The following is a 24,560-nucleotide window of genomic DNA, read 5'->3' on the forward strand; positions in this document are numbered from 1 at the left end:
GGCGACAATGAGACTCCATCCAAAGAAAGAAAGGAAGGAAGGAAGGGAAGAAAGGGAAGAAAGGAATTGAAGTGAAGAACGTGGTTGAGATTAGCCTTGAAGAAATTTGAAAAATTGGATAGATTCCAACTAAGACAGAAATAATACAGTGTGGTCACAGGAGAATAAAAACTCCAGGCAGCAGTTCCACATGACTAACAAAAACGAAACTTCTGAAATAGCTGCATAAGGTAGGGGACGATAAGACCCTGAAAAACAGAATGTGGGCTAAGCTGGCTAAGACCAACTGGACCAAACATGTCACTGGATTCGACCTAGGTTTCACCTAGGATGTCATTATACACTCATCAACATACCAAATCCCACACCCACCAGCACCATTAACAGTCCAGGAACACCTATATTTGGTGTAAAAATAGGTGGCACCACAGTTCTAAGAAATCATTTTTTCCCAGGAATCTTCATGAATATTCCACCTCGTGATTAAAGAAACCCATAAAGACAGAAGCTCCAAACCCTGTTGGGCATGATCCTTTGTCCTTCATACACTTGTACTCCCCTTTCTTGAGTGTGTACTTTTACTTTGCAATAAATCTCTGTACTTTCACTATTTTATGACTCATTTTGGAGTTATTTCTTGTGATGGTGTCAAGAGGGGGTCGAGTTCATATCAGTGTTTGGTGACCTCCCCTAGCCCACTGATATGATAAGCTTATTGAAAACTTCTTGGACTGACAAATGTAATCAAGGTAATAATAAAGAAAGGTGTAAATGATCTAATATATATTGAACCAACAGGCATAGGCAAGGCCATTAGTAGAATTACAACCAGAATACATACCTACAAAATAACTGAAGAAGTTGTAAATCAACAAACTAGTGTTAGGGCAAAGAAAGAAGGAAAGCAAAGAGAATGGTAAAGAAACATACAATCTACGTAGCATAAAAACAAAATGAAAGAAGGAAAGGGCACATTCATTTTGATAAATATTTATTTACTCGCAAAGATCTTCAATCTATTAGAATATTCTAGGAAAGTGCTTCTTAAGGATAAGCATCTAATTCCCCCTATCTGAAATTCTGAAGGAAAATTGTCAAAAAGATCCAGGGGAAGAAGAGAGGGAGTAAATGAGTGAATCTTCATTTCTACCTCAGTGCTGGAAGCTAAGAAAGAGTTATATACAAGGCCAGTCCAGAATCTAGACCCTAAAAAATAAAATATATTTTAAAAATGAAAAAATAAAATATAGACAGGATCGTCAATGTTCTCTTAAATAAAAACTCACTGCCTTCAGTTCCCAGCCTCCAGCCAGATCTCAAGGTGGATGACTATTTGCTCTAAGTTTACCTGCCAGTTCAGCGACAGGGTCATGAGGTAACTTGAGGAAGAAATGAGTCCTTGGGTAGTAAAGACTTTTTTTTTAGTCAGTACTTGGTTCAGTCTGCTATGCCTCTAGACTCAGTTACTAATGAAAATTTATTTTTGTCTAGCTTCTACTTTACACATATTGTATGTTTTTATCCAATTTATTCCTGTTTATCTTTCCTACTGCATCCAGGTAAGCCCAGTAGGATGAATGAAAAATCCCAACTCCAGTTGGATTTCTATTTCGTATGGACACAGTTGCCCTGGGTTATTGCTACTCGGCTGTTAATACACAGGGATGAAAGGATGCCAAATAGTCCCTTCGTCAGCCCTCTCTACCTGTCTTTGCATTTTTAATTAACTGATGTTAGTGTGGTCAAACTAGGATCCTGTTAAATTAAATTTAGCCTAACACTGTTTCCTTGTAAGTTCAGCCTAAACATTTCCCCATACATAGTGAACTGTAACCTAACTGGATGTGTAAACAGACTGTAAATTACTCTTTTACCAATCACCAAGTTTCAACCAATGGCAAACTGTTCAAACTGTGTTTAAATAAGGCAAACACCAAGCTATAACCAATTCAGCTGCTTCTGTACCTCAGTTGTGTTTTCTGTAAGCCATTTTCCTTTGTCTGTCCATAAATTCTCTATGACCATAAGGCAGAGAATCTTTCCCTCAAGGATGATAATCAGAAATTAAGTTATAGGAGCAATGAAAATGCTTCTTTTTTAAATAAACAGAAATAGTATGTTTTGAAAGTTGCAGAGAGTAAAACTTTTAACAAAACACATTACAATTAAAAAATAAAATATATTTTTAAAATGAAAAAAATAAAATACAGACAGGATCTTCAATGTTCTCTTAAATAAAAATAGCATTCTCAAAAAACTAAGTGACATGAAAATAAAAACAGAGTAGGGTAAGTTAAAAATGTGATTTAGGGTCACAAATAACTTGGCAGATATTTAAACTGTTGAAGAAAAAAAATAGAATGTACGCCTGGAAAAACTGAATTATTGATAAAGAAGACCACCTTAAGCAGCATTACTAGTATGTAGAGAAAAAAGGCAAAAATTAAGACAGCAAATAAACATTATTGATTTAGAATGTGTATATCCCTGAATTTATATAATTAATTGTGATGGTTGAACAAAGAGGTATCTGAAGGTATCAGAAATAATAATTAAAGCATTACTAGGATAAATTTGCTGGACAGATGACACTGTACAGCTCAAAAGTTCTCCATACATATCAGGCAAAAATGACAGAAAGAGATTAAATATTCATATATAATTGCTGGAAATTAGATTTTATTGCTAATGAGAAAACCTACAAGAATTTGGGCAGAAAAGAGCACCTTACCCCTAATAAAGAAATATAAGACTAAATTTAGACTTTCACAGTATTGAATTTCAGAAGATTATGGAAAAGTTAGGTTGAGAAAAAAATTATTCCTAACTTTAGTAGAGTTAAAATTTTTCAGTCACATATGAAGGTAACAAAAATGTATTCAATTAGATGTATTTGTGTATTTTCTGAAAAAAATCACAACGTTGTACTCTTTGCAACTGAGCCATTATATCAAAATATATATAACTAAAATATGGAAACTTTAAAAAAGATTGAACACTGATTCACTTAAACATAGAATTAAGCCTAAGTAAGCTGGAAATAGATTAAATAGATTACAGTCAGAATCTAAATACATACAAATTGTTGAAGGTTTTAAACAAATTGTTGCAAGTAGTTTTAAAAAGAAACAATTTCAAAGTTTTTCAACTTTTCTACAATAATCGTGTTATTTGAAAACTAGAAAACAAAAATATAGATCATGTGCAAATATAATTGCACAAATATATTTCCCCCTAAGCAGCCTATTTAGACTTGCTGAAGAGCTAGAGTCGGTAATAGGTCCCAGCCCAGCAAGCCCATACTTATGCAGGGCCCACCACACTACTCGTGCTGATGGGTGTTTCCTGACTAGTTTCACTCATGCCTCCCAAAGGAGAATGGAAATGACTTTTACCCACAGTCCTCCTAAAGAAGTTTGAAAATTGGGTTCCTGGTATCAATAGTTGAACTGGCTTCTAAATCTGGGGTTGTATTTGTCGGTTTCTCCATATAGATCTGTTTCTTTCTTCTCCCCCTTCCGTTCCTGTCTCCTCCCCAACTCTCCCTTTCCCCGTCTCTTTCAGATTAATGATTTCTAAGGGGAAGGGGGAAATGCCAGGGGACATGTGCTCCTCCATGCAAGGAGGTCACTGTACTTAGCCTTCAGTTTCTGCTACTGTCAAGGCTCTTCCTAACACTATGGATGATTCCTTCTTCTCTGGCTCATTAGCTACTTTAAAACAATTCTCGGCCGGGCGTGGTAGCTCACACCTGTAATCCCAGCACTTTGGGAGGCTGAGGCAGGCGGATCACGAGGTCAGGAGATCGAGACCACGGTGAAACCCCGTCTCTACTAAAAATACAAAAAATTTGCCGGGTGTGGTGGCGGGCGCCTGTAGTCCCAGCTACTCTCGGGAGGCTCAGGCAGGAGAATGGCGTGAACCCGGGAGGCGGAGCTTGCAGTGAGCGGAGATCGCGGTACTGCACTCCAGCCTGGACAACAGAGCGAAACTCCGTCTCAAAAAAACAAAAACAAAAAAATCAATTCTCATTTCTCAAGTGACTTATAATAGTAAGTAGCAGTTTCTGCCAAATACTGGCATCATTTATTAGGGGATATGTGAAAATGCTGATACTGATAATAATAACAATAATTCCATATACTTGAGACATGTGTGAATGATTTTTATATATTTTTGATGTTATGCACTGTAAACATTGCACAAGTTTAAGGCGTTATTAAGACAACTTTAAATTACCTGTTTTTACTTTAATTTCAATAGTTAAGTTTCAGAAGGAATATCTAAAGTTAGATTTTACATTTGAATGTTATTTTAAAGCTCAGCCTTAAAGGTCAAACTCTAAGCTATGTAAGGATTAAGGTGCCTGCTGCAAATTAAAAGAAACTATTTTAACTGAGTTGGGATCAATTACTAGTGTGTAAGTTAATCAGTAAATAATATTTTTCATTGACACAAAAATCATCCATGTAGTAATAAGAAGCCCATGACGTTTTCTTTCAAAGGGTCTCGTAAACCTCTGTGCTTACATGAACAATCATAAGTCCTCCCTGGTAACAAGTTTCAAAATGAAGCCAAACAAGCAAAAACTCAACAATTTCACAACATCAACCACAACCTTCTCCCGAAAAACCATTTCCTCATCTTAGGCAAGGGTTCTTCTTTCCCACATGACTATGTCACCTAGTGTCCACCCCGTCAGTGTCCTTATTACACTCCACTGCTAATGTATGTTTCCCCAACAGTTTCACCATAAGAATGCGAGATCTTGGGAGAGCAAATAACACTTCTGATGTTTTTCTTCACATCCCTTGTACCTTCCACAGTGCCTTGTAAAATTTGTTGAATGAGTAAATAAAATAGGAGTAAATGAGTGCTTTTGTTATGTTTCAAGATTCATACAAAACCTGATCTTCAAGAAGTTTGAGAGGTTAACCATAAATATGTGATAAATCAAAGTTAGGTTAAAAGGTTTATTTAATGTCCGTTATAACCATTGCTGTGATCCTCTTAAGTACAGGAATTTATTGGCCATCTTTATAATACTAAGCTTAACTTAGCTTATAGATTCTAAATTTTAGAATGTAAAACATTGTAAGAGTTCCATCAGTATTTGGTAAAATAAGTCCATTATTGATACCCAGGCCAGAATTCCATGAGCATGGTGTTAATGTCTCAGAGATTCTTGAAGGAAGGTCCTTCTAACACCTTTCATGGTATTAGAGGTTTAATGTATATAACATGAACTTTAAATATACATGAGAAGATTACTTTGTATTTGACAAAAAGTATCAGTACTGTTTTGGTCATAAGTTATGCTTAATTATTTGTTCAAAACATATCTAACTTCATAATGAATTTGTCATAATATATTTAAGTGGTGATAATTTCAGATTTATGCTTGTTTCAAGATCAGGATCAGGAATAAAATAAGAAGAGGAGGAATGAAAAGAGGAAAAGCATTATTGAAAAATAAGCCATATGTTAGAAGAAATAGGGAAGACATGGATTAAAGACAAAATGAGTGAAATTTTTTAAGGCAGATATTTTTGAGCTGGGAGAACATTTATACCTTTCACCTTTGCAAAGAGTACCCAATGGGCAGGCCAAGGAGGATTACTGATCAGTCATAACCAGGGCCTCTTGGGCCAGGACCCTTTTCTTGCTCTCTGTAAAACACATGATGTTGTACAAGGTTTTCAAGTAAAGCAAATAATATCTAGAGTTTTAAAATATAAAGTAAGCAATACCTGGATTATTGATTAGTTTTGTAACTACATCATAAGATGCAATTCCAAACTTTTTTGCCTTCCTCTAATTCCTCTTTTGTTTTCTTTTGTCTACGCCTTCTCTCTCTCACAAGTATTAATAAAAAGCAGAAAAATTTACCACCTTGTCCTTAAAGAATTAATAAGGACGGGCCATGTGCCCATAGCAGAGTGTAAAGGAAGAAGTGATGTTGACCAATTTTCACCATGGGAACAAGCAGAGATATATTCCTGATTCTATAATAAATTTGACAGAACAATTTCATTTTCACATGAACCCTGTCCTGAGATTGCCATGTGAAGTATTTTGAAGTCTGGTCTTGTCTCAGAGAAAAGGGAGCATGATCAGTTGGAACACAGATATTCACCTTCCCTGCTTTATAGCATCAATACTACTTGCTAGATATCCAATAAATATCTGTTGTTTGTCATAATTGGATTAATAGTTTTGATAATCAAGAAATGTTAACCTCAACATTGTTAAATAGTTATTAGCTGCCAACTCTGTGGTGGGCACTTTACTGGTCCTAGGAATTATGCCAATTGATTCAAATATATCACCATATTTAATCCTCACGGCAACCATATGAAGCATGTGTTATTTTACACATGTAAGAGTCCAGTTTTAGATAATGTTTGAAGCAGTCAAAATGACACAGCTATTAAGTGATGGAGCAAGAATTTGAAGCTTCTATATGCAACTACCATCTTACATTACCTCCTAACAAGAATTAGATAGTCTGAAATTTTATTAAAATACTTCCAAAACATAAATATGGGCAGCACATTTTGGATTTCAGTGCTGGATCAGCTCCCAGGAGTTTATTCCAAAGATAAGAATGGCAGTGGCTGTGTATAAAACAGTTTTGCTTGCTTTCAAATTTTTAAGTGTTTCCTTGACCACTACAGCACTTTTTTTTTTTGACTAAAGCTGGTGTCTAAAATGATGACAGCCAGTTATTTCTTCAATAAAAATGATTGGCAGACAGAGAGCTGTATGTTGGAGCACCATGAGTATTGACGAAAACGTAAGCGGATCTTCCTCAGCAGATGTCAAATTTTGTTAAATGTTATATTTTCAGTTTAGTGCAGTACCTGGCACATGGTAGGCATTCCATAAGCATTTGCAGAAACACAAAAGCCCTGGGCTTCGGGTAAGTCACTTGATGATCTCTGGTTTCTTGTCATTTCCAATCCCAATGAATATAACATAACAGTCAAGTCAGTGCACATCAGGTGAAATAACATAAATATTAAGTCCAGATTTAAAAGGTATATTACATGTCACTAAAGATTAGGTATTCTGAAGGAAGGTGGTTTAGAATAGCATGCAATGAGAGTCTTTTTGAGATGGTAAAACAATTATTTAGAGATTGTGAACATCCTATAAAAAGTGAGATATAGCCTGAAACAGAAATTCTCAGAGTCTCTTGTCAATAGCCCTATTGCGCCCTGCAAATTACTAAATTTCATAAGGCCCTATAATCTCCACACTTTGCCAAAATTATTCCTCATTTAACTGTTTTTCTTAAACCATTTTTTTTTTTTGTCAGGGTGACTTAAGGCAGAAACAAGCTTAAACGTAATATCTCACAGTGTACTAGCAGGTCCATGAGATTTTATCCCAAGTTTTCCATGTATTAGCTATGTGGCCATGTGCAACTTACTTAACCTCTCAGGGTATGTTTCCTTATTTATAAAATAGATATTTGCCTCAAAGTGTAAATATAAGATCCATGTAACATAATATGTTCACAATAGCCAGCACATTGACAGATGCACAGTAGGCCCTGAACTATTTATCAGTTCCTTTCCTCCACCTTGGTAAAACTTTTATAGTGTTTATGAAAACAAGTTATACAGCCATATTGCTCATTCAAATTCCAGCTTTTCTATATACTTATATTACTGAGTATTTATCACTCTGTGACTGTTTCCTTCTGCAAAACAGAGCTGATAGTACCTATTTTGGCATATTTTTGAAACAATTACATAAGTTAATGCACATCAAGCACACAGTGATGATTGACACACAGTAAGTTAAATTACAAATTCTCCCATGGCTTTAAGACAAGCATTTTTTTCAAGTGTTCAATAAACATTCAGTAACATATTTTCATTTACTGAGAAGTTGAAGAATGTATTTAGATCTGACAAAATATTCTTGGTAGAAGTAAACTTCAAATATATTAAGCTTTTTTTTCCTGCTAAGTACAATTCACATCAAGGATATTTTTTGTTTGTTTGTTTGTTTGTTTGAGACGGAGTCTCACTCTGTTGCCCAGGCTGGAGTTCAGTGGCGTGATCTCAGCTCACTGCAACTGCTGCCTCCTGGATTCAAGCGATTCTCCTGCCTCAGCCTCCCAAGTAGCTGGGACTACAGGCACATGCCACGACACCTGACTCATTTTTTATTTTTAGTAGAGATGGTGTTTCACCATGTTGGCAAGGCTGGTCTCAAACTCCTGACCTCAGGTGATCCGCCTGCTTCGGCCTCTCAAAGTGCTGGGATTACAGGCATAAGCCACTGTGTCCAGCAAGGATATTTTATCTTGGTTGAAGGAAGGGATATCTAATAATGTCAAAGCCTTAATGCCTTGATTGTCACGATTCCAATTTTTCTTTTTATTGGTCAATACTAGGTCTGAAGAAGAGAGAGATTGCCCTACCCCATTTTACTTTTTTACATAACATCATTTCATTTTATAGACAATATGGTAATTTCCATACCAGTCTCAGATTACATGAGGAAAATTTTAAGAATGATATCTAAAACATTATATTTAACAGAATATCCTTGTGTATGTATTCATTGTTTAATCACTATACAGTGTTTCTTTAGAGCATGTAAAAGTTTTACAAAACATGAATTAATATGGAATATATATACAAAAGTAACCTCTATCCACGATTTAAACTCTAGAGTAATGCTATCTAAATAGGCATAAGTACGTGTGAGTGGGTGATTTCTTCACATCTGGTAAGAGCTATGACTAATTGCAAGCTGTTCACTGTGGTGCTTACCACCAACTCAGTTATCTTGGAGTACTGTGGGAGAGATAGAGAAGCATCATTCAAAATATTAGTGGCCCAAAGGAGAAATTACACCAAAGAGAGTCTTTAAAAAGACAATATTTTGGCCGGGCGCGGTGTCTCACGTCTGTAATCCCAGCACTTTGGGAGGCCAAGGCGGGCGGATCACAAGGTCAGGAGATCGATCGAGACCATCCTGGCTAACACGGTGAAACCCCGTCTCTACTAAAAATACAAAAAATTAGCCGGGCGTGGTGGCTGGCGCCTGTAGTCCCAGCTACTCTGGAGGCTGAGGCAGGAGAATGGCGTGAACCCGGCAGGCGGAGCTTGCAGTGAGCGGAGATCGTACCACTGCACTCCAGCCAGGGCGACAGAGTGAGACTACGTCTCAAAAAAAAAAAAAAGAATATTTTTCTCAGGAAATTTGAATGTACTGTTTCACTCCCAATTTGTTGTCTATTCTTAGGGATTGACATCATAGATTTTCTTTTCGTTTCCTATTATAAGATGCATAAAACATGGTGAAAATAAAGATGTAATTTCAACCCTATCTTAATAACAACTCTTTTTAGACGCCATTTTCCATACTTTCCCTCCATGAATAATATTGCTCTCTATTATTTATCAGCATAACAGGTCATAATCAGAAATTACTACTGGCATCTAAGAAATAAATGCAAATTCAGAGATAATTTTGATTTCTGAATTTAAATCCTATTATTCTGAAACTTAAAGGTATGATTTTTTAAAAATTGGCCTAAGAACTGAACAATAAGGAAAGTGTGTTAAATTTGAATTGTACTTGATTGAGTTTTTGTAGGAATCATGTTAGAATGTCTTAAGATGATTTAAGATCAGAAAAAGTATCAGAAAAAGCAGGAGGGAGGTAGATTTGTAAACGTCTTATTGTTTTAGTATGTACTACTACAAACCATTCTCAGACAACCTTATCAGTCCCAATTTAGGTAGGAGAAGAAGTGAAACTTGGAGAAGAAAAATGATGGCAAAGTCATACACTCATATACTGAAATTATACAGAAACATTTGAATCTAAGCTACTTGAACTCTACACTCCAGTTATCAACAATGTATCTCCTATTATAAGTTTGATGCCATCTTATGTTGATGTGTTCAGTCTGTACTAAAAGTAACTTAAGGCAAGTAGAATGTAAATGCACGACCAGCTGCAAGTGTACCACGGAGTCGTGAGTGGCGAGGATGTGAAGAAAAGGGAATCCTTATATACTCTTGGTGGAAATGTAAATTGGCACAGCCATTATAAAAAACATTATGGAGACCGAGACCCCCCCACAAAATTAAAAATAGAACTTCCATGTGATCCGGCATTCCCATTTCTGCATGTACATTCCAAAAAGAAAATGAAATCTGAATCTTGAAAAGATATCAGCATTCCCGTGTTCACTGCAGCATTATTTAGAATAGCCAAGATATGGAATCAACACGTATGTTCACTGAAAGACGAACGCATAAAGAAAATGTTATGTATAAATATATACATGAGATTAGCCAGGTACAGGAAGACAAATATTGCATGATCTCATTTTATGTGGAATCTAACAAAGTTGAACTTACAGAAGCAGCGAGTACAATGGAGGTTATCAAAGGGTAGGATTTTGGGGGACATGTGGAGATACTGGTCAAAGGGCACAGTTTCAGTTCTGTAAGATGAGTAAGTTATGGAAATCTAATATCAGCATGGTGACTATAATTAATATTGCTGTACTATATACTTAAAATTTGCTAAGAGGGTGGATATTAAATATTCTCATCGCAAATTATGTGAGGTGATGCATATTTTAATTGCTTGATTGTGGTAATCTTTACAAAGTATGTGTATGTCAAAACATATAAAACACCCAAAATATATATACAATCCTTATTTGCCAATTATACCTCAATAAAACTAGAAAACAAAAAAATTTAAAAAAAGTGATAAAGTATGAAGTGGTGAAACCAACCAGTTAGTGGATATTATTCAGATAAACATCAAAAGCCTTTTTGCGTGGAATGGATCATCTTTAATTGATTTGGAGTGAGTATGGGAACTACTGGCATTTTATAAATACATTAGTTACAAAGTTGTCTTAGTCTATTTGTGTGGCTATAGCAAAATACCACAAACTGGGTAGTGTATAAGTTATAGAAATTTATTTCTCAAGATTCTGAAGGCTAAGAAGTAAGATCAAGGTGCCAGTAGGTTCAGTGTCTAACAAGGTCTGGTCTGCTTCCAAGATGACATCTTGAATTCTACATCCTTTGGAAGGGACAAATGGTGTGGCCTCGCATAGGAAAAGGGCAGATCAGCAAAAAGCAGTCAAACTAGTTCTCTTTAGCCCCTTCATAAGGTACTCATCCTATATTAATCTACCCTCATGGGTTAATCACCTCCTAAAGGTCGTATCTCTTAATATCATTACATTTTTGTTAAGTTTCAACACGAATTTTGGAGGCGACACAAACATGAGACCATAGCACATGCATTTAGCCTACTATATAGCAGTCCCTATAGGAGGTAATATTCATACAGAATTGCTAATCCTCATATTTCTGCCCATAAGATAGTTACCTTAGCTCCACCACTACTGGTTGTGTCACCCTGAACTCTGATTTAACTTCTTTGCCCTTCAATTTCCTCATCTGTTTTGATGGTTAATATTGTGTGTCAATTTGGCTGGGTTAAAGGATGCAAAGTATTGTTCCTGGGTGTGTCTCTGAGGGTGTTGCCAAAGGAGAATAACATTTGAGTCAGTGGACTGGGAGAGTGAGACCCACCCTTAATCTGAGTGGGCACCATCTAATCAGCTGCCAGCCAGGCTAGAATAAAGCAGGCAGGAGAAGATGGAAGAGCATCCAGCCTCATCCTTCTCCCTTGCTGGATGCTTCCTGTCCTCGAACATCAGACTCCAGGTTCTTTAGTTTTGGACTCTTGGACTTACACCAGTGGTTTGCCAGGGGTTCCCGGGCCTTAAGCTGAAGGCTGCACTGTTGGCTTCCATACTTTTGAGGTTTTGGGACTCGGACTGATCCACTACTGGCTTCCTTGTTCCGCGACTTGCAGACAGCCTATCATGGGACTTTACCTTGTGATCCTGTGAGTCAATTCCCCTTAATAAACTCCTTTTCATATACACATCTATCCTATTAGTTCTGCCCCCTGAAGAATCCTGACTAATACATCTGCGAAATGAAGTAATAGAAATTTCTCCTTTTTATTAAATGGTTTATAAGCAAAATACTTTTAAAAATGTCTGGCAAAGAGTAAGAATTTAATAACAGCACTTATTTCTGTTTTCATACTAAAGAAACTGAAATTAATTACCTTTCCCATGATTACTTACTGTGTAACAATCTTAAGATTCAAACACAATTTTTATGACATAGTATCTTTTATTTCACACATTGCCTTTCCTACAACGACTTTACGTTATTACAGTGAACTTATAAGGAAACACAAACCTAATACACATTTTCCCTATATATAAATCAAGGAGAATTATAAACCTTTCACTATACATTTTTTTCAAGTCATTCTGAGATCTTTATGTGAGGCTATATAGCAAAGCCCGCTCTTTTGCAAAATGTTACATAGCAAAAAAGAAAGAAGAAAGAAAAGAGAGGAAGGAAAGGGGAAGGCGAGGGGAGGGCAGGGGAGGGGAGGGGACAGGAGGTAAGGGAGAGAAAAAAAATTAAAAGAAAGGAGAAGAGAAGAGAAGGAAACTAACTTTGTTCAGGGCCTAGAACAAAGATAAAGAATTGACAGCATTTGGGATATTTACAAGGGACACGATTGAACAGCTGAAAACAAAGTCTAAAAATTCTTCCCTACAAGTCTAATAACTCATTAAAGTGTCCAGTTTGACATGAATCAGCTGAGAAGTTAAAGAGCATAGAATAAATAAGATAAGACAGCCAACGCCATTTAGGAACCTTAACAAAACCTTAAAAAGGAAGATAGTTAACATTAGGAAAACACTAAAGTTACATTTCCATTGTATGAAATGCATGTATACAACTAAGTATATCTAGAATCTATATAGCTTGCCTTTACTAACAAATACAGCATCAATTGGCAATTTACTATAGTTCACTCATTTAAATTCATTCTCTAATTTAATGTGAACAGTTATAATATTGTATTAGCAAATTGTTTTTGAAATTGACTCAATTGTCAGTCTCTCCTAGGGTGCATCTTTGTAAAAACTACAGATTTCTAGTCTCCTCCCCTGGAGTTTAGATTCGGCAGGTCTAGAGGGACTGAAGAATTTGCATTTTAACAAGAATGTTAGGTGATTCTTCAGATCTCACAAACTGGGTGACCTAGATCGTATAGATGTAGGAAAATGAGCTGAAGTAAATGAAATAAATTGCTCAGATACCAGGGAGTGATGGAGTGTGTGTTTAAAGCCAGCTCTTGTGCATACATTTAGAAAGTAGCCACCACCACCCTCCCAAATTGCTGTTAGTGTTCCAAAGCCAAATATAAAATATATTAGGTTGGTGCAAAAGTTATTGAGGATTTTGCCACTGAAAGTAATAGCATTTGACATTTTTTTTTTTTTTTTTTTTTTTTTTTTTTTGAGACGGAGTCTTGCTCTGTCACCCAGGCTGGAGTGCAGTGGCGCAATCTCGGCTCACTGCAAGCTCCGCCTCCCGGGTTCACGCCATTCTCCCGCCTCAGCCTCTCCGAGTAGCTGGGACTACAGGCGCCCGCCACCACGCCCGGCTAATTTTTTGTATTTTTTAGTAGAGACGGGGTTTCACCGTGGTCTCGATCTCCTGACCTCGTGATCCGCCCGCCTCGGCCTCCCAAAGTGCTGGGATTACAAGCGTGAGCCACCGCGCCCGGCCTCTGGCATTTGACATTTTACTTGTGCACCAACAAAATACACAACTTTAGGAGTTATTTTTAGGAAATGCCTTTGGGTCAGCCTTGTAACTGTCTAAGAGTACGATGATAAGAAATGTACCACAACCAATACAATGCATTTGCAAAATACTTCCAGTAACATAACTTTCAGGCAATCCAGTTCTACCCTCAAGGAACCTCTCTCCTCAGCAGGCCAACCGCATCTCGGTTATAGTGAGGCGCTGAATATGGGAGATTCAGGCTTTGGTGAACCTGTATCCTGCAGCTGCTGCAGGCTTCCTACATAGCTGTTGCACTGAAACCAATCGGAATTTAAAGTAATTGCTACTTGCAGTGCAATTTAAGAGGAAAGAATAACCAAACGAACAGCCAGGATGGTTGTACTAATACACTACAGGTTAAGAATATTATTTCACGCTTCTGGAACTTTTGATCAACTGCAGTCAGAAGGGAACATGGAAGTCATTCTGCCAGATGTCTTCATTTCAGATATATGGTGAATGAAGTCACAGAAGGGACGGGGAGCTACCCATGATCAAGTTCAGAAATAATAAAAATCTGCCCTGAACTCTGATATTATTTTGGGGGAAAAGGTGTAGAACAAGGAAACTAGCTACAGACAGCTGTGGTGAAAATTAGACTGGAGTGAAATGCTTTTCGGCTGTTGAAGTGTTTCATTCTCCAAAGAACCTGCAACAATTAGGCTTTGTGGAATGCACAATGGTTACAAATGTGGACTCTGGGCCAGGCGCGGTGGCTCACGCCTGTAATCCCAGCACTTTGGGAGGCCGAGGCAGGCAGATCACCTGGGTCAGGAGTTTGAGACCAGCCTGGCCAACATGGTGAAACCCCATCTCTACTAAAAATACAAAAATTATCTGGGCATGGTGGCGGGGGCCTGTAATCCCAGCTACTCAGGAGGCTGAGGCAGAATAGCTTGAACCCGGGAGGCAGACGTTACAGTGAGCTGAGATCGTGCCACTGCACTCCAGCCTGGGCAACAAGAGCAAGACTCCATCAAGAAAAAAAAAAAAAGTGGACTTTGGCATCAGGGAGGGCTGTGTTCAAACCCTAGATCTTTCACTCATTAAGCATTAACTTGCAATGCATATAAGTTATCTTAACCTCAAATCCCTTACCTTGAAAATAAGAACAATAATATAATTATTAAAGCCTTAGGGAGTATAAAACAATGCAGTTAGTCTATCTTTGAACTTTGGGAACAATGGTGTATCCGGAATTTATTCCTTCCAGTGGGTTCTTGGTCTTGCTGACTTCAAGAATGAAGCCGAGGACCCTCATGGTGAGTGTTACAGCTCTTAAAGATGGTGTGTCGGGAGTTTGTTCCTTCAGATGTTCAAATGTGTCCGGAGTTTATTCCTTCCGGTGGGTTCGTGGTCTCGCTGACTTCAGGAGTGAAGCTGCAGACCCTCACGGCAAGTGTTACAGCTCTTAAAGGTGGTGCATCTGGAGTTGTTTGTTCCTCCCAGTGGGTGGGTTCGTGGTCTTGCTGACTTCAGGAATGAAGCTGGAGACCCTCGCGGTGAGTGTTACAGTTTGTAAAGGTAGTGCGGACCCAAAAAGTGAGGAGCAGCAAGATTTATTATGAAAAGCGAAAGAACTAAAGCTTCCACAGCATGGAAGGGGACCCCACTGGGTTGCCCCTGCTGGCTTGGGTGGCCAGCTTTTGTTCCCTTATTTGGCCCCACTCACATTCTGCTGATTGGTCCATTTTACAGAGCACTGATAGGTGCGTTTTTACAGAGTGCTGATTGGTGCATTTACAATCCTTTAGCCAGACACAGAGCACTGATTAGTGCATTTTTACAGAATGCTGACTGGAGCATTAACAAACCTTTAGCTAGACACAGAGTGCTAATTGGTGCGTTTTTACAGAGTGCTGATTGGTGCATTTACAATCCTCTAGCTAGACAGAAAAGTTCTCCAAGTTCCCACTCAACCCAGGAAGTCCATCTGGCTTCACCTCTCAATGGGTAATAGTGTCCACACAATATTAGCTTCTACTGTTGTTTTTGCTGTTATTATTTTTATTATCATTCACTACAATCCTGAGAGGTAGATGTTACTGTCCTGAAACTTTGGATAAGGAAACTATTGCTCAGAAAAGGTAAATGCTCAAAGGCACAGAGGTGGTGACAGGGGTCAATCTCAGGGAACTTTGAGTCAGTGCTCTTTTCAACAAGGTACGACTACATTACATTAAACCACAATTTTTTTTTTCTTTTGAGACTGAGTTTTGCTCTGTCCCCCAAGCTGAGGTGCAGTGGTGCAATCTCAGCTCACTGCAACATCCGCCTCCCTGGTTCAAGCAATTCTCCTGCCTTAGCCTCCTGAGTAGCTGGCATTACAGGTGCCCGCCACCACACCCAGCTAATTTTTGTATTTTTAGTACAGACAGGGTTTTACCATGTTGGCCAGGCTGGTCTCAAACTACTGTCCTCAAGTGATCCACCACCTCCGCCTCCCAAAGTGAGCCATAATTTTTACACTAACATTTAATAAACATCTGCAGACTTATAAGACTTTAAAATAATGAAGAGAAGGTTGAATTTTTCTTGGATTTTTTAAGGGTTTGAGTTTAAGTTATCTTTTGATAAATTGGTTTATATAATCATCAACTCCAAATATATTATTTTCAGAAACATCCATGTGCAGAATATAATGTAAATCCCAGATTCAAATGAAAACTTCAGCTCTCTAGAATCATCAAGGAATGTGCTATTTTAGATAATTAAAATTCCAAATAGCTTTGAAACACTCACATTTTAAAATTATAGTTACTTCAGATAGAATTCATTTTAAACTCCATCACTTCTCTCCCTTACTAAGTAGAGGATATATATTTAACACATAACATATACTAGTATTCTTGCTAATTCAAAGCCATCATTTTAAGCAGCAATGTTCTTACTTAGAATTAACACAGTAATTCCTCTGAGCCATCTGAGGTATATATGCAAGATTTTTTAAGATACAGTCCCAGACACTTGTGTTTTTTTCGGGTTGAAATATCTCTATTTTCTTTTTATAGTCTGGCTCACTCTTACTGGGGGATTGTTAATGGAGAACTAGAGTTCCAAATATCTAGGAAACCTTCTGTGTAAGGAAAGAAAGAGAAGGGTGAAAATTAAAGGACAGAGTAGAAGACCAGATGGGCTCTAAATTAGATTAGACTCCCAATTCTTTCTAATATTCAGGTTGATATTCAGTACCAGCCTAAGAAAAGTATAACTCCTTACCTTAAAATATCTCCTGTAGTGATTTTTCCTATACAACTTAGAATTATTTTAACAAGAGACAACGCCTTCTGAGCTTTAGTCATAAATAAAAGAATAGACTGTGAAAATACCAGGAAGAGTTAGCACAATGAGTTAATGAAATTTTGTCACTGTATAAATGGCTCCAGATTTTTTTCTTATTTCTCTAAGATAAGGGTATAGGGAGGTTCTAGATTGTAAAGATGTCAGTTAGGGGAAAAGGAGATGAAAACAGTGGATATCAGAGATTCTGAAACTAGATATTTTCCCCAGGATTGTCCTTCTAAGTAATTTGAATTCAGAACTCCACACAAAGCAGGATAGTTGTGCCAAGTGGCTTTACGGGTGTGCACTTGCAATAGCAACGAATTTATTTAGAGAAAAAGAGAAAGAAAATACTTTAATCTGTAAGTTTCCATATAAGTGTAAAACATTCTTATTATTAAATGAGTTATGTGAGTAGTAAATGCTTATTTCTGTGGAATTACTAAAAACACTTTCTGTTTAACCAAATGTCCTTTAGGATAATGATGAATTACTTAACAGCCTTAGCTGATCCCATTAAGCCAAAGTCTTTTGGGACAGGCTGTGTTTGATTTGATCTATGGTTCTATGAAAAGTCTTGGTAGCTGTATTGGTAAAGAGCAGCCACCAGAAGCCAGAACTATCATTGTCCTTTTCTTGCCCGCCCTTGTATGACACATGAGTTCATCATAAATCAAGCAAAACATAGAAAGCCAGGCTAGGAAGCAAAGTTGGACTTTCCCCAGAAATCACTGCTGATGTGTCAGCTAATGTGTTCTTACAAGATGTGCTAAGACAAAAGCAAACATACTCTCCCGGTTGTCTATAGCCATAATGCACTCCAATTTACCCTTGGGACATCAAAAATAAGCAGACTGCCTCCCCCTCCCCACTACTGCACAGATGTCTCACTTTTACTTCCTAAATTATTAAGCCTCCTAATAAGATAATCTACAATTTACAGTGAAGTAAAACGCAAAACTATTTGTATATATCTTCTTCATAAACACAACTGGCACTGCCAAAAAACAAAATGTCAACATTTTCCTACAGAAGTGCAGAGTTGTCGGCAATTCTCATAAAGGTGTTTGGCAAATCTCTCAAACTTCCTATAGTACCAAGTCCTTTAAGGAGGAGGGTTTTGCAGCAACAGATTCAGCAACAAAAGAGGACTGAATAATGCTATTACTAAGCACAGCCCCTGGCATACACGCAGCAAAAGCATGGTACTTAAGAGTGGAGAGTAAATAAATACCATTTCTTGCAAAAACATTTTAGATTATAAAGTTAATTACAAACCTAAAAATTCCTATGGGAATTTTTTGGAAGTCTTCCTGAGGGATGGACATACGAATTGAGGAGAGTTTGTGATTGTTAACTCCAGACTATTTTAAAGAACCATCCATAGATGGTCTGGAGTCCACTGTTTTCCTTAAGATGAATCCCAAAGTAATAAAGCTGCGTGATGCAAAAGAAAAAAAACAAGACAAGAAATTATAAGGGAACTGCTAAGAGTCCAATATACTACTAAAGAGCCAACCAAAGGTGAAAGAGCCTAGATGAATTTTAGTAAGGAAAATCATTAAATTTCTTGAGCCCCAACTGTGTGTCAGACAAACTGCTAAACACCTTATAACTCGGCAAGATAAGACATAATTATCTTCATTTCACATAAGCAGTTACTGTGGCTTAGTGATGTTAAATGACATAACCTGTAAGTAGAATACATTGGATTAATATCCAGGGCTCAAAATAAAGACCAGAGATTAAATTAATGAATAAATTAGGGCTTACATACAATATTTCATTTCACAGATAACCAGTCTGGCATCTATACTTATCTATACTATACTTATACTTACCTATCAAAACCAGTTTTGATCGGGGATTGGTTAACACATAGTTCTCATATATAAAGGAGAATCTCTGTGCCTTGTGTAGAGTTTAAATATTGAGTGTGTCTGTTTTTCAATTAAGGGTGGAAACTTTTAAAATAATATAACAAGGGTGATTTCTGGTTATATCAGGCTGTTTCTAAATATTTTCAAGTTGAAATCAACCTTTTTAAGAGACATTGAGCTCACTTGATTAAAACAAAAGTAAATTCCATCAACTGGATTTTTCAGCTAAATTAATTTGTAAAAGTAAACTAAAAGCAAGGCTCTACTCTTTATCTGGTCCCAGAAGAAATCATCTCTGCCTTCATATGCAACCTGTCCCTCCCATTAAACAGAGGAAGAGAGACAGAAAAGGCCAAAGGGATGAGGAATGTATTCTGTTCATATTATGTGTGAAGCAAAGTCCAAAGGAATTAACCACTTTGTTGCAGATTTCTCAGCTAATAACAAAGGCAAGCTTAGAACCTAGGAGTAGAGTTCCGCTAGAGAATTTTCTCCATTTTAGTGTGCAATTTTCAGGTTAATTTTATGGTGAAAAGCACATCTGAATGTGTTGTTGTTGTTGTTGCATACCTCCTAGGACAGATAACATCTAGAGAATTATTTTGCTTCTTCGTATTTGAAGAATAAAAATAGCTAATCCTCAATTTGGTCTGTTTTTTTCCTAATGCCCATGCAGGATTAAGAAGCCATTAACCAGAACCACTTAGCTAAAATGAATCTTGCTTCCTTCCTACTAGAGTACTCCTCCTCTAGATTTGTATCCTTTTGCTGAAGTTGCCTTTTGTGCCAAAGAGTAAAGGAAGACTTGAAACTAAATGGCTCATAATGCATCATAAAGGAAATAATATGAAATGCCAGCAACTGCACAATTTCTTATCACTCTCTTTGAGCAATGACGGTCGGTCCTACAGTTGGCAATTATTTCCTTCTTAAAAACACAACATGTATCCATACATAATACATTGTTGTGGGGGCCATTTGAAGCTTCCAGATCCCAGAAATGAGTCACCCATAGCCAATGCATCAGAGGAGGTATTCATTCTGAGGCTGTTGCAAAGTTCCTATCATCTTTGTCTTCATTCTGAAAGTTTATATATGTTTAAAACGATTAAAGAGAACACAACTTCTTGAAGCAGTTTAACTTTATTTGAAACGTTTAGAGTTGAAGTAGAAGTGCATACTAGGTGAAATTTTTGTCTACCCCTACAGTCTCACACATCACTCCCAATTTCAACACATATTTGAAACATCCTAGAGAACTTGGGCTTGAACTGAGTACAGAATTATGGAACTGGAAACTCAGTCCCACATTCTGTCTTATGCAGGAATCCCTTCAAAATTATTTCTTGTGTGTTAATCTAGTTTTTGTAAAAAAAAAAAAAAAAAAAAAGTCAAGGGCCAGATGCAGTGGCTCACACCTGTAATCCCAGCACTTTGGGAGGCTGAGGCGGGCAGATCACGAGGTCAGGATATCGAGACTATCCTGGCTAACACGGTGAAACCCCGTCTCTACTAAAAATACAAAAAAATTAGCCCGGCGTGGTGGCGGGCACCTGTAGTCCCAGCTACTCAGGAGGCTGAGGCAGGAGAATGGCGTGAACCCGGGATGCAGAGCTTGCAGTGAGCCGAGATCACGCCACTGCACTCCAGCCTGGACAACAGAGTGAGACTCCACCTCAAAAAATAAAAATAAAAAAAGTCAAAGAGCTACATAAAAACAACTGTTGACGAAAGAAATACAAGTATCTGGAGGGTGGGGATGAGAATATTTAAGTAAATATTTACTTTGAATGAACAAATTTAGCATTCCAGAATTCACTCTATGGTTAACTGTATCATAATTACCATTATTAATTCAGCAAAGTGGCAATTGTGTTCATTAATGCTTCTGGATAATAAAACTCCAAAAACTGTGAATGTGCCTCAGAATAAAAATGCTCCGTAAAAAGCCTTTTAAACCAAATAAGAAACAAAGATCAAAGAGTGAGGATAACTTGAACATACAGATTCTTGTCACTATGCCCAGCAAGAAACTTGAGGGAGAAGCTAAAAGACATAATACGAAGCCCCTAGAAGAGAAACCTAACATCAACAAGAACTTGAAACCCAGAATCAAGCATGGGACATGGGCAAACAAATTTTCCCAAGGAAGTGACAGAGCCCCTTTAACTGCAACAGGCCAACTCTGGAACTGTCCCAAGAATTCATTTATCTTACGATTGTGTAAATGCGTCTCAAGGAGTAGACACACTTTTGTGAAGATTACTCAACATCTGAACTACAGAAGACGGCAAATATTGTTGAACATTTCTGTCCTCACCCCTCAGAGCTCTACTGAGCTATCTGGACAATCCCTACTAAGTGGGTTTACTGCAGTGCATTGAAACAATCTTCACAGAGATATACATTAAGTCAAGTCCTGAAATGACGAATTCCGCTACTCCCAGGCACTGTGCGGAGGCTCAGAAAATCACTCATCTACGATGCAGAGTGAAGAGGCATTTAATTTTTTTTTTTTTTAACTTCACAGAGTTCCCCACCTCTGTGTCGCATAAGCCTGCAAAGGATGCTCCTACACAACTGCAAGGGCATGCAGGGGGGGAAGTGACGCCCGCAGGGAGAGGGGAGCAAGATTCCAACTGACCTTTTTGCTGTTTAAAGGACTGAATGGAGCCTGAATGGTGGACCATTTTCACTCTGCGCGTCCTAGCCGGCTTAGGGAGCTGCCCGAGAGGGAGGCGGAGGAACAGTAGCCAGACTCTCAGAGGCTCCAAGGTCCGGAGCCTCAGCGAGCGCACTGCAATCCGACACCAGCTTTAGCCGGCACTTCGCTCTCCAGGCTATGCGCCCGCCGGTGTCGTTGTCATGGGAACGCGGGAGGGCGGTCTAGCGTCCGGCTCCCCTTAGCGGCTACTGGGGGAATAACCCCGCATCCCCCGCGCGTCCAGTGCCGCAGTGAGGGGTGGGCGTTGTGCGTGGTTGGCTGGGAGTGGGAGCAGAAGACTTTACTGGAGGACGAGATATAAATCAGAGCAAACCTCTAGAGCTGCTACTGATGCCCTCTTTGCCAAAATTTGAGGCTGGTTATTTAGTTCCTAAAAGTTGGTAGGTAAACCCTGGGACTTTTAAGGAAGGGCAAAGTTGGTCTGTGCTCTGAGAGGGTATGCAGTGGCATATGCAGAGACGTTTCTGTTTTTCTTTCTTAAATTTAAGTAGGGGGGGCAGAAAGCCACCCCAGCTTAGCCAGTAGCATGTTTTATTAGGTAAGCTGTGTTCTATGTCTAGCACTTTTCACTTGAGTTTTCCTCTTCTGCTTCTGCCATTCAGGCCTTGAATCATTTATGATGATGATGATTGAGGACCATTTATAACCTACTTAGTCACAGGCGCTGAAAAAACACTACCCTCGATGCTCGATTTAATCTTCATAATAGCCCTAAAATGTAGGTAAAATATGATTCTAATATTATAAAAAGACACTTAAGATCAGAGCAACAAAGATTTCTCAAGACCACATAAATCAACACCTTATTTGAAAGAGAAGGCACCTGATACCCAAAGAAGTGAAGTAACTTTTTGTTTAGTTTGAGAAGTTTTATTGTATTATTTATTTATTTTCTTCACCATTTATTTTGAATTCGGGGTACATGTGCAGGATGTGCAGGTTTGTTACATAGGTAAACGTATGCCATGGTGGTTTGCTGCACAGATCACCCCATCACCTGGGTATTGAGCCCAACATCCATTAGCTATTCTTCCTAATGCTCTCCCTCCCCATCCAACAGGCCCCAGTAGTGTGTGTTGTTCCCCCATTGTGTCCATGTGTTCTCATCATTCAGCTCCCACTTTGAAGTAACTTTTGAAAGGCCAAACTGCAGTGGCCAAAATAGGACCAGAAGCTAGCTGAAGACATTTTTCAGTAGGATCTCCTTTCCTCCATCTATCTCTGCTCCCTGATTCAAAGCCCTAAGTTCTTCCTGGAAGATGTAAGATGTTGTTGAACAGACACATCGCAAGACTCCGTTGCTTCCTGAGTTTTGAAGTTTTATGGAATCAACTCAGCATCAGGTGAATAATCCAAATAAAAGCAGATGAAAAATATGCAGAAATTTCCAAACTTTTGATACCTCAAAAATATTGAGTTATTATTGTATGCTGTTTGATTCATCTGTGGTGCATGATACAAAAGAATGAGGGGAATATAGCTTTGAACAAACAGATGCTCCAATTATTTATGGATGCATAACAAACTACCCTGAAACTAAGCTGTAAACTAAAATTTATTATTATTACTTATGGATTTTTACAGGTGGGCTAGATTCAGTCAGGCGGTTATCTCTCAGAGTCTCTCTTGATTGTTCAGTAACTGCTCTTAAAGTCATCTGAAGCAAAAAGAGCGTAATTGGATTCTACTCTCAGTGGGAGGAATAGCAAACAATGTGCTACCTTCTTTAATGTATCATAATGGTCTTTCCAGAAAGAAATGCTGAGCATTCAATAAGAGCTCAGTATGCAGGCATTGAAGAAATACTTGGTTACAGACAATGAACTCAGTGGGAGTTCACCTCCAAATGAAGATCTGAAACAGAGTTCAAAGACTGTCTCCATAAGGGCTTTTAATACAGATATTGTATAGATGAGGGCACTGAAACCAAGAAGAATAAATGACTTGCTCGAGGATTTTTTTTAATTTTGTTCATCCAGAGTTAAAATTCTGATAGAACTCAACTTACAGATCATTCTGATGTGAACCAACTCATTGATTCTAATGCAACCCAATTCTCCTATGTGACAATTAGACAATGAATTTAAGAATGGCAGAAAACTAACACCCAATACATACTAGTCACTGTTGTGACCCCTGTAGATCTCATTTAAAGTTTTAAAACCATTTTAAATCACTGGCTTTAGAATCAGAAATATTTTTGAAATTTAAACTTTAATTCAATCCCTGGTCAGCAGGACTAGTTAAAAGAATTAAAGTCCCCTCGCATGGCGTAGTGGCGGGCGCCTGTAGTCCCAGCTACTCCAGAGGCTGAGGCAGGAGAATGGCTTGAACCCGGGAGGCAGAGCTTGCGGTGAGCCTAGATCACACCACTGCACTCCAGCCTGGGAAAAAGAGCGAGACTCCGTCTCAAAAAATAAATAAATAAATAAATAAAAAAGAATTAAAGTCCCTCTACTCCACACTTCCAAGCACAGGTATCATCTTTACCTTCCTAAGATCTTTTCCTGTCGATCTCTGATTTTCTCCAACCTACTCCCTGATCCAAAACCCAGCAGGAGGCAAATATGTATCTGCCAGAACTAGAAATGAGTTGAGATTTTGAACCTCATTGGATTTTTTTCTAAGGAAAGAATGTTTGTTATTATTTCTAACACCCTTGCACCCTAACCTCCTTGGTGCAGCTATGATTAAACTATCTTGTCATAAAGTTAATTACTTTTCTTAAAATTAGAAACATTTTAGGTTGGACTGCCAGATTGACTAGCAGGTGATTTAAAGAACATCTTTGCTTGTTTTAAAATCAGTCTTTTAGGGGAGGTTGCTAGAGGAACAGCTTTGTGAGGGGCCGAGGAAATTTGAAGCACCATCTGCTTTATAGAAAGGCAGTGCAAAGAGAAAAAGATTCCTCTCTCTCTCTCTCTCTCTCTGTGTGTGTGTGTA

The 24,560-nt window shown here is 38.1% G+C and overlaps 1 protein-coding gene and 1 long non-coding RNA gene across 3 annotated transcripts in view; one reads left to right on the forward strand and one right to left on the reverse strand.

Annotated features, from left to right (window-relative positions):
• The window catches only part of ANO3 (anoctamin 3), a 471,431-nt gene that overhangs the window by 302,141 nt on the left and 144,730 nt on the right, over nt 1-24,560 (reverse strand). Inside the window, exon 1 of one of the 2 annotated variants that reach the window (XM_055282106.2) lies at nt 21,537-21,739. The exons of the other annotated variant lie outside the window; for it this stretch is intronic. Coding sequence (XP_055138081.1) covers nt 21,537-21,582 — 46 coding nt within the window. The 5' untranslated portion in view covers nt 21,583-21,739. Of the gene's footprint in view, nt 1-21,536; nt 21,740-24,560 lie in introns of those variants that run through there. 2 annotated transcript variants of the gene reach the window in all.
• The window catches only part of LOC134737003 (uncharacterized), a 102,601-nt gene that overhangs the window by 74,524 nt on the left and 3,517 nt on the right, over nt 1-24,560 (forward strand). The gene's annotated exons all lie outside the window — the stretch shown is intronic.

This window comes from Symphalangus syndactylus, chromosome 6 (assembly GCF_028878055.3).
Source record: "Symphalangus syndactylus isolate Jambi chromosome 6, NHGRI_mSymSyn1-v2.1_pri, whole genome shotgun sequence".
Lineage (NCBI taxonomy): Eukaryota > Metazoa > Chordata > Mammalia > Primates > Hylobatidae > Symphalangus > Symphalangus syndactylus.